The following is a 16,640-nucleotide window of genomic DNA, read 5'->3' on the forward strand; positions in this document are numbered from 1 at the left end:
GACCTTATATGTCCAAATCAGACCTTAACTGCTGATAATTAAAGGTCAATTCAAACGGAATATGAGAATTTGAGCACGACAGACAGAAATTGAAGAGTTCAAGGGGTAAATTGATGAAAATAAAAGTGTAAGTGACACGACCCACCCCGAATTTCACCCTGAAACCCAGAGTAAGTCGTGCGGGGACCACCTCCAAGGAAAATTTACTGAAAAGATTAAGAAAATCTCTCTTGCAGATGGACAACCCTAACTCGAAAATTTCATATTACACTCTTAATTTAACACTTCTGAACATCACATAATATACAAAAATTCTAAAGTATTCAGAGCTACTAAACACAAGCGGAAGCAAGAAAACACGAGTAGGTTGAACGGGTAACCTACTGGCGAAAACTGGCAGAAATGCGGGTGACTATGCCTCGTCTCCTACTAGATCCAACCCGAACTCTGCAGACTGGGCAATTTAAAACGAAGGGCCCAGGGGAAACATTTAATAACGTTAGAGTGAGTGGACAAAAATAAAATAATAAAATAAAATATTTAATGTTTCCCCAAATTAATTGCTAAGGAAAAATCGAATGCATGCCGCAAGCGATAAAACTTTTATCCCATAAAATATCGAGCATCTCAGACTCTATAAAATATGTATGTATTTACACTCGTCCATACTCCCTATATAAATTCATGGGTCTATATAGGGCTACTACGCTCGCGTCCAACGCTCACGTCACGCCTTAATGCGGTGCTACACTACGCCATCAAGGTGGACAGACGGGTGTATAAATATGTGTCCATACCCCCTATATGAATTAAACACTCAAATAGGGCTACTACGCTTACGTCCAACGCTCACGTCACACCATAATGCGGCTATATGCTACGCCATTAAGGTGGACAGACACATATGGCTAGCTAGCATTTTCTATACATACTCTCTCATAAATACATATTTATATCCACCGAAAATCCCATTTTTGGTATCTCTCCAAGAGAAATAAAAATCGTCAAAAATTAAAATGACGTCAAAATACTCCACGACATTAATTATTCAATCGTGAACTTTAGCATGCATTTATTTAAAATAAACGTCCACTCACAAATTAGGCCTAAGCCTGCTGTCGATCTAGGGTCTCGTCTGCTCGAGCCTCCTCACGTCCTGTTCCAAATAAAATATTAATTTCCCAACCAATAATCCAATATTTAATCAAAATAGGCAAAATTACCCGAGAGCCATAAATACGCTCATCATTGCCTAACTTCGATATTCTTAAATCGGAACGATCCGAACTTAAATATCATACTCAACAGTCGTAAATACAACCTCTCCAAAATACGACTTAAATCCTACTGCCGGATTCTACATTAATTAACCGCCAAAAATACCAAACTTCGGAAATTCACAAACCTATCCAAATCTCATCCAAAAATTCCATAAATCACACCAATATACTCTTCTTAATATTCCACATTTAAAACCCTAAAAATCTCCTAACCGGCGGCGCCGCCGGCAGCCGTTTTCCGGCAACCTCCTATGCTCACCAAAAATTGGCAGCATCTTCCTCTCAACCTCCTCTACAACATTCCTAACTACCACAAACTCCAATTCTAAGCCTAACCATGTCGATCGAACACAAACAACCATAAATCCCTAAAACTTTCAATTAAACAAACCTCCCTAACGAAATCGAATTTAGCCGAAACCTTTTGAGGGATTACTCACCCAGATGAGGGCTACAAGTTGAGCCAAAAATCACGACCTATGGTGGTCGGAAGACGGAGCTCCGGCGAAGGACCCTTTCCGGCAGTCGAACCTTTCGGGGTTGACCGCTCCTTCACGGCGGCGTTCCGGGCGCGTGCACCGGTCCAGGATGAGAGAGGAAGAGGCAAGGGTCCGAACGGGACCAGTCTGGCGGTCGGTGGTGGCCGGACGGCGGCAGACGGCTGTGGTGAAATTTCCGGGTGGAGAGAGGAGAAAATCGGGCGGGAGGAGAGAGAATCGGGAGAGAGGGAGAAGAGAAAAAGGGTTTTGGGCCTCACCCCAAACCGGTCCACAACACTTAACCCAATCTTCCAAAAATAAAAATACCCCGAAAAAATAATACCCGAATAAAAATTACCTTTTACTAGCTAAAATTTACCATTTTTACCGTCGTCGTATTTTCCTCATACGAATAATCCTCCGCACATAATCGTCCCCGAAACCCCTCTAGGGACCAATTAAACTATTTACTCAATGACGGAGATGGTAAAATTCTTATTATAATCAGGCTAGTAAATAAGGTAAAAATATAAGAGTCGGGATGTGACACAAGATGGTGTGTTACAGGTGCAAAATCTAGTTGCAGAGATTGTGGACTCAAAATTGGGGAAACAAGTATGCTTCAGTTGGCTTTTTGAAAGTTTATGATTCTATTGATATTTTCCAAATTAATGCTATTAAATACTTACTATACATTTGTAATCCCTATAGATCACTAGAATAAAGCCATCGCTGACTTATATTGTACTATATGTAGCTCTCTCAACATCCTTAATAGGGGTGTTCTAAATTAACAAGTAATTATATGTTTCTGCATAACAGTTGCTGAGGACAGTGAACTAAATAAGATGTGGAAAGACATTCTGAATGCAGAAAGTGATGAAATATATGTGAAGGTAAATTGCCTTAAGTTTACATATTTGATCTCAAGTGGAAATAAGAATTAAGAGAGCTCTAATTCAGTGTGAAAGACATTCTTGGATGTTGCAAAACACAACAACATATAAACACAAAGCAACACACAACAACAATAACTGGAAGCACGTTGTGGTTCTGATGGCTAAATTTCACAAAATGAAAATTCAACCGTATGATATGATCAATATACTTAAATACGGTTATGGAAAAAAATTCACTTGTTTTCGATAAGGTTTGGGTCTCGATCCACACGGTCAAACATAAACCAACGCCACTTATTACATGAAAACGCTCTTACATACCCCTATATGGCCTCGTTTGGTTGATTCTTTCACACAGAAAACTCTCACATTGATGAGATCTAACCACCTATGTAAAAATTTAGGGAAGTTCACCTTCCGACGATAAGGCTCCCCATAAGGAAGCATAAGCGTAAATAGGGTTGACCGCTTCTATCGGGGACCAAACGTTACTGGAAATTTGTGATTTTTCAACCATAGTCGTATTTCATCATACCGATCACATCCTATTTCACATGATTTTTGAAAATATTGCTTCCTATATATAATTGGTTTACAAAGATGTACACTTGCATATAACCTATTAAACGAGTTATACCACATTAGTAGGCACGTTGTGGTTCCGATGGCTAAATTTCACAAAATTAAAATTCAACTGTAGGATATGATCAGTATACTTAAATACGGCTATAAAAAAAATTCATTTGTTTTCGATAAGGTTAGGGTCTCGATCCACACGGTCAAACCTAAACCAACACCACTTATTACATGAAAACGCTCTTACATACCCCTATATGGCCTAGTTTGGTTGATTCTTTCACACACAAAACTCTCATATTGATGAGATCTAACCACCTATGTAAAAATTTAAGGACGTTCACCTCCCGACGATAAGGCTCCCTATAGGGAGGCATAAGCTTAAATGGGGTTGACCGCTTCTATCGGAGACCAAACGTTACCGGAAATATGTGATTTTTCAACTACAGTTGTATTTCATCATACCGATCACATCATATTTCACAAGATTTTTGAAAATATCGCTTCCTATATATAGTTGGTTCATAAAGATGAGATTATAAAGTGAGTTTAGGCGACGAAAACTTTTTGTCGCCTAATAACTACTCTCGTCACCTAACATAAACTTGCGACAAAACAATATGTTCGTCGCCTCAGTGGTTGATAGTTTAGACAATGAAACCATATTCGTTGTCTTAATGTCTACCAAGGCGACGAAAATAGTATGAGTCATTCTCTTGTCTCCTTGGTAATCTAAGGCGACAAACCATTATTTGGTTCGTCACCTAAATGATTTTAGGCAACGCCTAACTACTTACTTAGGCGACGAAAATGTTTTCGTCGCCGTGTTTTCGTCGCCTAAGTCCTTTATTCTAGTAGTGAATATTTCCATTTCTTGTGTGATTTGGTCAGAGGCTCATATTTACACACACACAGTATAGCAACTGATTGAGTGAAAATATATTTGTTATTTGAAATTAAAATCAGAACTAAAGATATATTCATTATTTTTGGGTTACAAACAAGGTAATATGAATTGAATAATAAAAAGAAGTAAAAACCCCCCACCGCCATCATTGTAATTGAATCACACTAAAGTAGAAACCAAACAATTCAATAATTCCCTTGATTTCCTGGGCTTATTACTTCCTTCGCTCTTCAAGAAGCTCCTCCAACACTATATTGTCCAAGTACTCAAACTCTATCAATCGACCTTCCTCGTTTCCAAATTGCATTCCACCACCGGCAGGAGCAGAAGAAACTGAAGTAGATGATGTTGATGATGAAGAAGAAACCGAATGTGATGCAACGAAAGAGCTACTGCTGGTTGATGGATTATGATACTGGTACTCATTCGGGAAGTTGAGGATGGCCAAATGACCCCGAAAGCCAAAAGCAGCTCGATCATAAGCCCTCGCTGCTTCTTCCGCCGTCTCGAACGTACCTAGCCATAGACGTGCCCCATTCCTCGAAGGGTCTCGAATCTCCGCCGCGTATTTCCCCCACGGCCGCCGCCGAATCCCTCTGTATCGAGTCTGATCTCTCACCCTGATCGGCTGCTTACTCTTCCGTTCATTACCCTCTGCTCTCTCCCCCTCCATTTTCAACTGTTCTAAGTGTACGTTCGATCTCAAGTAGATATATAAGTTAAGGCTAGTTTGATTTCAAAGCTGGAGGCAAATAGTATATGGGTGTGGCCATGAATTGCGACAGGTATGTGTATATATATAGTGCATGAGGTCTGGTCTCTTACACTCTTAGGTCTTATATGACGGGTGGGAAATGGGAATGTGTTCTTCCTGCTTTGATAGGAAGCTTCTCATGAGGAGGAAGCAAAATGAAACCCCTGTTTGGCCATGAAAAAGAGATAGGAGCAGCTTTTGCTTTTGCATGTGTATCATAGGAGCTGGAGGGATTCATATATTGACGAATGAGTATGCAAGTTTGGGAAATCGAGGTAGTTGATAGGTGCATGAATGGGATCGATGACTGTTAATGGTTTCCACGCCATCATAGGCCAATTCCTCTTTGTGATTTGGCCGCCGTTGATAGTCTGGTCTCTGGCGTTCTGTCTAGTCCAAGACTCTAGCTTGACCGAGATTTCATAAACAAATAAACAATGAATAAAGAAGACCAGACGACAATAGAACCATAATCATGTCGAAAACGACGTGTCCACATCGATGCCCAAAAATGGCCAAAACCAAGACAGTGATGTCCACCGGGGGTACTAAAATGGGAAGGCCTTGGCCCATAAGCTATGCAATTGAAGTTGGACAACCCAAGATTGCCGCCAATTCATAACAAGTTTCACTTTTGTGATTCTTGTCATGCAAGTAGAAATCTATGGCAGCAAAGCTTACGCTTGTTCACTAATTATTTTTACTGTTACAGATCGATAAATTTTGTACCACATTCAGAGAGAACATAATTCAATTTTGATATCTAATCACCTCGACATTTAGGATACCTTGTTGTTTAAGGGCGGACTTTGCTTTTAAAATTGAAAATGGCATTTAAGGTGTAAGTGTATTTGTTTAGGGAAATGAATCACCTGGACTGCCGGGGGATAGAAAAATTTTCGAAAAAATAAATACAACCCCAAATTTTTTTTGACTGTCATTTCACCAAGAGAAACAAAAACAAAATTACAAATTGAATTAGTTGGTCTAAATTGTATGCCTGAACCTCTACGGCTTGCAATGAATAGTTGGTCTAAATTTTAAAATTTGTCATATTTTGGCACTATGTTTCTTTTTCCTAACAAACAGAAAACAACACTAGGGTTTTATCGAAGTTAATTCTTTTCCTTTTACTCCTTCGGGCCTCGAGTAATTACTTAAGTGAATTTAGCTCTATATATATGTTCAGGTTCAACTCAACTGGGTGAAAACCAGTAGGGCAAACTGCAAATATGTCTAGTCCGGCGATCCGACGTTGGCAAGGATCTACATTTACAGGGTGATCGATCGATCGATCATCAGGTCAAAACAGAAACTACAATGCAAACAAATGATCCAGGAATGCCAACTAATCTTCATCACAGTTCAATATATAATTGAAATACAGAACAAAAGAAAAAGATGTCATACAGTCATAACCCACATATACAATAGCTGCTGGATCATCCAGATTAGTCCTCCAGCTCTAATAGACCAGCTAATAATGGATCAAATATGGTAACTGGTCTAAATTCAAGCCGTACGAGTAGAATTTTCCACATTCTAATTGCCATGCTTCTAAATTATCTTCTTTAAGCAAGTTGCAACTATTCAGACCAAAAAAAAAGAGCAAGTTGCAATTAATTGTGATTTCTTGAAATTCTTGAGAAATGACCAAGAAATAGTCACCTGATCTGTCCATGTCCAGCATTAATCCTCCACTCTCTTTGGTCGCCAAAGTTTTAGAAGACCAATATATGATTAATCAGGCATATTATAACATAACTAAACATGGTTATTATTCAAAAATAAAAAATATATGTTGAGCGGAAACTATGGAAGAGAGACCAGGAAGAGAGATTCTTGGAAAGAAATAGTTTTAATTCAAGCATGGCAACTGTATTTGTAAACCTCAGTTAATAATTGGCAATATAATGCACACGCTTAAATTAATTTCAACTAGGTTGCTATTTCCAGCCTTCCAGGCCGAGATGACCTCTATTTTGATTATCCTCCACTTTTAATAGACCAAATGTTCAAAAAAAAAAAAAAAATTGAGAAAAAAAAGGCCAATCCAAGAGTTTTGTAAATTTTGTAAATGATGTACATTAACAAATGATTGCTAATTTTGTAAATGATGTACATTATATATATATGAAGTTTGGGGTACCAATCCAAGACGCAGCTTCTTGTTCTTACTTCCAAGCGGATGCCTAAACTTCCTCTTATAAGTCACCGGACCATCAACCAAAACCTCTACCAACTAGTGAAGAGAAAATTTCTCGGATTGCGGCCCACTCTGTCATTGGATCTGCTGAAGAATGCTTGGACTTAGCAGAAGAACCCAAATTCAGCCTAGCCATCAAATCAGGCCCATAAACCTTAGGCCCAGTCACATTTGGTCCAACCGATTTGCAATAGTAAAAAATTAGGGTTTTTCATTAAAATTTTGGGCGAGTTGAGACTGCAATTGCCGCCGCCTCTATGCTACCCAACTTCACAGGAGCAACCCTCCCAAGCTTTGCAACCTTTCTCCAAGGGTCAACAACCTCCAACACCTCCTCCGACATATCCCGGCCACCATTTTTCCTAGAAATAGGGATCCTTAGATCCGGCGTGTTTGACACCACCAAAGGCAGGGCCGTTGTCTAAGTGACCTCTAACCCCTTATCACAAGCTTCACCACCATGGCCAAAGAAGCAACATGCACCACAGAGACCATGGCATTTCTTAAACCTAAGCTCTAACTCAACCACAACGACATGCATCATGGATGAGCAGGATCTTTTGGATTAGTTCCCTACGTAATACAGATCCCTGATCCGCTCTAACAAATTGTTTCAAAGAATTATCAATTCGGGTAGCGCATACCAATGTGCAAACCCATCACAGCCACAAAAACCCTCAAGTAATGCAGCGATGCCGCTGTCTCTACAAGATCCCCAACCCCATCATAATCTGCTAGCTAGGAGTAACATGGCATTATTGAAAAACCACGACCCTCCATTGAGAATTCGATCCTTCACTTTTTGATCCTTGAATTGGAAGATGAAATTTCCTTCTTCCTCTTGTCGGATTAGCACACGCTTGTTCATTCCATAGACGTTAGAGATCGTCATCACGAACTACGTACGAAATCACCACGATCATGTTGGACATCAGGCGACCACACAGATAGAAGGAGTCATAAATGACAAACTCTCCTCTAACGAGCCTCATCTGATATTGCGGAGGCATCTGCCGTCACCGTTGTCGTCTCTTTGTACTTCTTGATCAGTTGTTCGGCTAAAGAAACCCTAGCAGAGCAAAGTCGACTTTTTTCCCTCTGCCTCTTAGTATTTGTTATTTTTTATTTAAAACAGAATCAATTATTCATAAGAAACTTGGAAAAGTTTGGATAATAAGAGTGAACTAACTGTGTTGGCTAGAGATAATTGAGAAAGCTCAACAAATTATATTATACGATTGTTGACATTAATAAGAGTATCATTAAGACATGATATCATTTTCCATCCCGAAATATATGATTCATTCCCAGACAACAAAGTCTCAGGGGCAGTACAACCGCTATACAAGTATTTTAGACTTGCAATTTGAGTGTAGAAGATAATCGTGCACAAGTGCATAAGCATCGTTTTTGGTTATCAAGTGGCATATGCTTCCTCACCTTCCAGGGATGAGCATAAGCATAATAAGCACAAGATGTTGACATTTCAAAATCTAATTCTCAGTTTATGTTGTCTTGATATGGACCTTCTTTGGTTAAGCTATGATGAAAGATATGAACTATCTTGGCGTATTAGACATTGACAATTACATTGTCAATGTCAGAGGATGGTACATTGTGGATAAGATAACGAACATGAATTATCCATAGCACGACCGAGCTAAACCAAGAAAGAGTGAAGGTCAAAGTTAGAGAAAGAAAACACATCTTCAACATATGATTTGTTGATGAGATTTTAAGATTTTTAAGTTGGAAATTAGAAATGTTGTTGCATACGATGAATGTGAATGACCCTCAAAAAGTTACGCGTGTTTACACTCTTGATTGTTTAGTAAATATTAATAAGGGTGGATTAACTTGTCAACTTTGGTATGTGATTTTTAAACCAACATTAATCACAAAGGATATTAGATATTTTACATGTTGATGCCAAAAGGATGAAATTTCTAAGATTATTTGTATACCATAAAGTTGCAAAGCATTAGAACTTAGCGCATGTCGAAACAATGAGATGAACATTATTGATTTATTGTTGGAGCTGAAATTCAACTTAGGTTGTCATATGTAGTTGTGTCATCATGTATCCTTAATTACTAGTTGACTCTTACAAAAAAAATGCAGAAGGAAACTAACTGCTTGATTTACATGATATGCTCCATTTTACTTCCAAGTGGGTTGTCCCTGCTTTTGGAAAGACAAAAATCAACATTGATTCAACATGAAAACCGCTGGATCGTAAATATTTGTATCAACAATAGTTAGTGATAATTTAGAGAAGTTAAAGAGGATTGATTATCAAGTGGCATATGCTTCCTCGCTTTCCAAGGCTGAGGTAAATGCTGCCTTGCTTTTAGACTTGTAAAAGACTTGAAGTTAAGGTTAGGGGACTATATAACTGGAGTCCATAAGTAGCTTAAGGCTGACATGGAGGAGGAGGGGTACAACAGTGAAATTTCTTGGTCTATAGTTGACATCAACGCCAATAAAACGGCGAGATATGTATCTCGTGTTGCAGAGTTTAGTATTTCTATGTTTTTTTGGGTCAAATAGAAGAATTTCATTGGATAAAACAGATATTACAAATTGGGCCAATTTGACCTCCCATTACAACCCATCTAATCTTGACCCGGCCCATAATCGCGGCTCCCACTTCTCAGCGGACTAGTTGTTAAAGACAAAAGACTTATAAACTCTTTCCAGTGCTGAAAAACCTTCTACATGCCTTGACCCAACTGCTTGATTGATGCTGATGAACCAACTCATGGTATGCATTTTTTTTCCACTTTTCCATTGTTTTTTGTTTATAAATATGTTCATTTCTTTTAACTCTCAATTATTATTGTTAACTCAGCCACCTCGATCCTTATTGATGGACCATCAGCTTGGAGCGGCAACTAGCACAGGATGTGCTGAGATTGAATAGTGGATATTTGAAGCATGTAGTTAGTTTCTTCATGAGCATTTTCTATTAATCCGGGTATTGACTTGGATTTTATTATTATTATTATTTTTTCACTTATGGGTTTGGACTACTCTCTAATTAGTCAAACCCTGCAAAACTGTTTTGATTAGAAACTGATATATGATTTCCTAGTTTTGAGTGTGAACAATTGTTTGTTTGACAAGTAATATCAAAATTAAGAAAGTCCATTGTTGGACGGCTGATTACCCAAGTATTTGACAGATGATTGCTTAAGTATTAGATGGTTGATTGCCTAAATATTGCGTTTCGATAATGTTAAAAGTTTAAAACGTACTTTGTCTTTCAGGTGTAACATTATATAGTTGGGGCCTTGAACAATTAATCCGGTAATCTGTTAATATCATTTTTGTCTGAGAAGATAATATTTCATACCAAATCCTTGTCATAGTGGGAATTGAAACCTTAAATGTTTACTTATGATTGTTTGATGTTATGATTTTCTTTGAATTTGTTGATTTTAAACTTTCACAATCATTATAACTAAACCATAATCAGACTTAAGCTTCCTAAGTGGACAAATAATGAACCAATCAAATTATTGTTCATTTTTTCATGTGGGTTCCCCCTACTATAAGGATGAATAAGATTAATATTGATGCAGTGTAACATAACCAGAAATCAGGTGTTGTAGCTATAGCTAAGAATAATCAGGGTAAGATGGTTGCAATTGACTACAAATTTTCTTATTCTTCCTCAATGTTAGAGGTTGAAGTAAGCGTTGTTTTACTTGGAGATAAGTTTTGGCTTAAGTAATGAAGGTTGATGACTACATTGTTGAGACAACCGGTCTCACATTAAGGAGGTTCATCGAGGATGAGAGGCTAAGAATTTCATCTCCAATAACCATAAATTTCAAACGGTTAATAGATAACAGTATTTTATGGTCAGCAGTTTAGTCAGCGCAAAATCAGCCTGCCTGATTTGTTTCATGGGTCATTTTGACAGGGATTTTGGAATATAATCTAGCTAAATTGATGGAAAACATACGAGACCCTCTCTCTAATTTGGTAGCAGCAGATAAACCCAAAATGTTGCTATCAGTAATTGTGTTTTTTTTATACCTTTTTTTTATAATTTGGCTAAGTGTACAAGGGTGAATAAATATTTAGAGTTTTCAATCTCGATCACTGTTAAGCTCACTTCTCTACACATGACAGAGATCATTTAATATTAAAAACTAAGAATAGGAAAAAGATAAAGCCATTGACACGTAAGTGAGTACGTGATAAAAGGTAAATATATAGATAAAGCAAGTATATATGCATATCATATTGGAGTCTAATGATTATATGTTAGACAACTATTTCTCGAAAATTACTGGAAAGTAAAATATTATTTGACCTAAACCATAAATTTAAAGTCAAAGAGTTCTAAGAACCGGTATATTGTCTTCCACGTACGTGAGCCATTTCTAAGTTATAACACTATAAAGTGTGACCATTCAACCAAAATTTTATGAACCCTTCTTTTCTTTTTCATTTTTGATGATAAGAATTTATGGACCCTATCTATATTTGTTTAGTAGCTAATCATGTCCTGAATACACCCATGATTAGCCTGAATACACCTACTGTTAATTGATAATAGTTTGATCAAGGATAAACACTGAGTTAATTACAATTGCTCCCTTAATCAAATCATATTCTTTTGTACCAGGATCCAGGTATCACAGATGTTCTAATCTCTATGCAGTTCTTTATAAGATGCATGAACTTGCAAATCCACACGAGGGCTATTGACCTATTTATATAACTATAATATTCCAGTTAGTTAAAAATGAAATTAATTAGCATATTAATTTATTTTGATCTTAATTAAACTTCAGGATTAGCTTTTGTAACATAGCACGATTAAGATTAAGTATCTCTTTCAACACGTTGTTAATGCATCGGTGCATATATAGTTTTGATGGAGTATGATCGATGTGTTCAGGGTTCATGCACCTCAGAAATAAAGACTTAATTAGATGGCCCTCCATCCCTGAAGCTAGCTAGCACTCATGTTCAGTAGCAAGTTGGCTCGATCTTTATTATCTAAACCCAGTTGGATTCGAATTAACCACTGGAATTTGAAGTGCATGCGAGTTAATTTGACATGTGCGCAAAAGAATAGTATGATAGATCGAAACCCATACGATCGACAGAATCTAGCAGCTGCTAGATGTTCGGTCTGTTTTGCTTTGTTTGGCGAGCTAGGAATGCTGCTTGCTTGCTGCTTAATTGGGTATGCATGTGAATACAGTTCAGTCCAGTAGTGTATGCTGAGCAAGTTGGTGTTATTATTAAGACTTAAGAGCAAGTTGTTTGTAAAGTATTGATGAAAACAAAAAGAAATATCAAGGAAGCCGTCATGGTCTCGTTTGTGTTAACTTTCAACTAATTTGTGGTTTATTATATATATGATTATAGTAAGGTAAGAACAACTAGAAGGGTGTGATGATCCAGATACATAAAATAAAACAACTTAGAAGGGGTCTAGCTAGATTTGCTAGCTCGTTATGTTTTGTGGCAAAAGGGATCGGAAATTTCAGATGGGAACTATGAGATCAATGTGAAAGTTAGCTGAGAGTACGTAAAGAGAAAATCATAGTAGTTGAAATTTTACATAATAATTTACAGGCCATTAGAACGATAGCTAATGTTTGATGTGTCTTGATTCATGTTGTAAAAGAAATTAGAAAGTTATTTATCATTTAGTCCGAATTGTTACTTTTAGACGTAAAGAAATCTCATATCATAGATTGATAGAAATCATAGAATAGATTCAGCGTGTCAAGGTTTTCAAGATAAACTTAAAACTGAAGTTATAGATCCAACTAACTTTTGTGTCGCTATATATGGAACTGTAGAAGTGGTTTGACATAAAACTATTAAAGAAATAAAAGTTAACCTAACTTGTATCATATATGTCACCACAAATCCAGATGGGAAATCTACAATAGCGTAGCCCTACGTGGGTTTCATGAGCAGTTGATCGAGCACCAAATCTGGTCAAGAGACCGAGTCTTGGACACGATGAATTTTACCATGCAAAGTAATATATGTTTCTTGAATTTTACCTTATAGAATCAAAACAAAACAGACTTCCAGTTTTCCATGGTCTTCATCCTTTGATCAGGAAGCAGAAAGTAGCTATAAAGATTACAGATGTAACTTTCACCCAGAAGATCCAGTTTTACTGGACAAAAGATCTATCTGCAGGTTGTAACTAGAGTGCGTAACTATCTGGTTGCTGACCCTGATCAGAAGGTGCATGGTGGAACTCTAGTATAAAGCAAATTAAGCCAATTATCAGCCTCTAATTTTATATACATTAATAAACAGTAATACTGGATGTTAATGAAAATGACATTAATTTATAAGCCTAATTTTTCATTGATCTCGTTTTCGTGTGAAAGTGACCCGGTAGGGATAGAGACTCATGAAAATTGAGTGTGTGTAGTTCAGTCCAGATACAAGCCCCTAATTTGGAACCTTGAAAATGTTCCAATATATTCTTAAGAAATAATAACTTTTGCATAAATATATAAACACAAGTGAAGTGAGGAAGACAAGATTGGGAAACAGAAGATCGAGTCGCGCACAGGTTGGTTAACTTGGGTTAGAATTGGGTTTATTAACTTGACTTGATCTGAGCCGTTGCAGCTCATTAAAACAGATCGGACGGCAAAGAGTGTGTCCCTCATATAAACCCAAAAAATGGGATCCCCCATTGGAAGGGGGCTGTATGAGTAACTACTGGATTTTGTCTTTCTCATAGCTTTAATTAGTTTCAATACCTACATACTTGTACATAATATGAGTACGATTCATAGATAGTATATATCATTTTGTGGTCGAAAAATACAATCATATATAGGATTCGTAGGGCATTGTTCAAAGAAATCAATAGTATTTGTAGGAAGACATTAAAGAATTCGAAGAAGAAAAACTGGAAATGATTGGTATTAGAAAACCACAAGTGATTAGGAAAAAGACAAAAGAGTTTTTCTTTTTCTTCTAAAAAAATCTGATAAATGTTTTCTGTTTTCAACCTCTGCTCATTTTATCAGACCAAAAAAAACCTCTGCTCATTTTGATCCCTCTTTATCTATTTACATAATTATATTTTCTAAAACCTCTTTTTAGCTAGGAATGCTAACACTGTTGCTCACAGTCGCCAAATTGGCTCTAGGTTCTGGTTTTTCCGGTCTATATATACCGGCAGAGATTCGTATATGGCTTCCTAAATCCTAACCAGTGTTCGTAACTTTTGATTTTCTTCTCATCGGAAAAAAAAAACAGAAAAAAAAAAACTTTGATTTTCTTATTAAAGCTTTTGCGTCATTGATCAGAAAAAAAAAAAAGGAAAAAAAAAACCTTGACCGTATAAAAAGCTAGCTCTAACAATCTCATGCAAGTCACAACCCCTGGATTTGATTAAATCAGGGAATTTATATAGAATTCCTTAACACCCTAGCCTTAGATTTGTTGTCCGACAAGAAAAAGCATAAACTTTGTCTTACAGGCTAATTGCCAGCGATTAGGGTTTCTTAATTAGCTAAATTATTATGGGATTACCACGATTAAGCTTGGTTTTGGTAGAGTTTAATTTAATCAACCGCCCAACCTGCAACTAGTTTAGCTTGGGTTTCCATCATGCCACCGCAGCTAGGGTTTTGTCTGTTCTTCTGGGTATTATGATAATCGTTAAATAATTTGGGTCCAACCCCGCCGCCGTGCCTCACTGCCTCATTTGACCCACGTGCGTAAAAAGAACTTGAAATATTAGTCTTGATTCCAGAGAAAAGCCAAGATTGAATAATTTAGTTGGCACTAGATTTTGGAGCTACAATCCTAAGACATCCTCCTTAACCCGAACCTGTAACTTTCATCTCCCAAATAATTTATCCACTGCATTATTCTAATCTTTCCATTCTAAGCATTCGTTCAAAGCTCTCGATTTTCTTCGGGTATAAATAGGCCTTGTTCCACTTTTGGAATTCCAACAAAACAAATCATATCAAGAATAACGTACCCACAAATATTTCTTAGCATACACACACAAATGGAAATGGAGTCCTACTCTATCTTGCAATTCTCAAACCCTTCTCAATTCTCACCTGAATCCTCCTTCGGTAATTCGTCGCTGGATTCTTTCTCATGGGACGACGCTTTACTCGACACTTTCAACAACGATATGTTGAACTTTCCACCGTTTAACACAAATGATCAGCCCCAGGATGTGTTGCTGCTCGATGCTGTGGCTAAAGAACCAGCAATGGTGGAAGAAGAGACGAACTGGTTCGGTGGAGCTGTAAAGGAAGAGGAGGTCACTTCCGATTCGATTACCTTCGAAGGGTTCGAAGAGAAACCCCGAAAAGAGAAGTCGTACAGAGGCGTCAGGAGGAGGCCTTGGGGGAAATACGCAGCTGAAATAAGGGACTCGACGAGGCATGGCGTCAGGGTTTGGCTTGGAACGTTCGACAGTCCCGAGGCAGCTGCTTTGGCTTATGACCAAGCTGCATTTGCACTGAGAGGTCCTTTGGCTGTGCTCAATTTTCCGGTTGAAGTTGTGAGGGAGTCACTTCAAGAAATCAAGTGTAAATACGACGTGGGGTGCTCGCCGGTGGTGGCACTCAAGAGGAGGCACTCGATGAGAAGGAAGTCTGCGTGCAAAAAGAATAGTAATAACAAAGAGCAAGAAAAAGGCAAGAGCTCCATTTCTTTCAATATAGCAAAGAAGAGAACAACACAAGAGAACATCACAGCAGAATCGAATGTGGTGGTATTAGAGGATTTGGGTGCTGAATACTTGGAGGAACTATTGTACCAAAGCTCATGTGAAAGTGCTAGTTTTTCTTGCTAATTTTTTTGTTTAGGTAACTAGCTACCACTTCTTTTTCACTTTTTGGTTGATTTGACCTTGTTCTTTTATCTCTTTTTTTTTTCCGACATTTTGGATCAAGATCCTAGTTAAGATCCGAGGGCGTCATCTAGGGCCTACTAAATTCTATTACTTAATCGCGCCTTATTCCTCTTTGTAAAGTTGAAAATGATGGAATGTAATTAAACATATGCATCACTTCTCTTCTTTGCCTCTCGATGATTGAAATTTAAAATAATGGTTTTTGACTATATATAACATGGAGGATCCTCGATCGATCTATATTTGGAAGCAAGACTACATGTAATTAATAGATGAACGAACTGTGAAGGTCCTAGAGGGGGGGTGAATAGGCCCCGACAACTTTTTGCTCTATCCCGCGCACAAGGATAGCAAAGATTCTGCTATCCTGTTTGCTGTGAGACTAAGTTGTGTAAATAAAAAGGCGAGTACTGAAAGTAATAGATATAACACCAGTACGTTTTTTATACGCAGAAACCCTGCAACCAGGGAGAAAAACTGCGTGTCTCTAACTCTTGAGAGACAAACTATTCCACTATTGTAAAGACACTTCTTACAAGACTCACAACTCAGAGGATGGCACAACACCTAGCCATCCTGCCTAGTCTAACTACTAGCACACAACTGAACTTGCTCTCTTGTCACTCAAGTGTTTTACACATAGCTCGAA

At 37.7% G+C, this 16,640-nt stretch overlaps 2 protein-coding genes across 2 annotated transcripts in view; one reads left to right on the forward strand and one right to left on the reverse strand.

The window, feature by feature from the left end:
• The window catches only part of LOC101299741 (ethylene-responsive transcription factor ERF098-like), a 5,771-nt gene extending 864 nt beyond the window's left edge, over nt 1–4,907 (reverse strand). The window contains exon 1 of the mRNA XM_004292161.1: nt 4,360–4,907. Within this exon, the coding sequence (XP_004292209.1) occupies nt 4,360–4,814 (455 nt within the window). The 5' untranslated portion in view covers nt 4,815–4,907. The remainder of the gene's footprint in view (nt 1–4,359) is intronic.
• A 10,166-nt stretch (nt 4,908–15,073) lies between these two features.
• LOC101308237 (ethylene-responsive transcription factor 1B-like) lies at nt 15,074–16,167 on the forward strand. The gene has a single exon (XM_004289884.1). It carries the CDS (start codon nt 15,131–15,133, stop codon nt 15,929–15,931), a length of 801 nt encoding a protein of 266 aa, XP_004289932.1. The 5' UTR covers nt 15,074–15,130; the 3' UTR covers nt 15,932–16,167.
• Nucleotides 16,168–16,640: the final 473 nt, after the last annotated feature.

Source organism: Fragaria vesca, linkage group LG2, assembly GCF_000184155.1.
Source record: "Fragaria vesca subsp. vesca linkage group LG2, FraVesHawaii_1.0, whole genome shotgun sequence".
Taxonomy (NCBI): domain Eukaryota; kingdom Viridiplantae; phylum Streptophyta; class Magnoliopsida; order Rosales; family Rosaceae; genus Fragaria; species Fragaria vesca.

Bases quoted from the DNA above. Each gene is read 5' to 3' on its own strand.
- LOC101308237 (XM_004289884.1), top strand. From the start codon at position 15,131: ATGGAAATGGAGTCCTACTCTATCTTGCAATTCTCAAACCCTTCTCAA.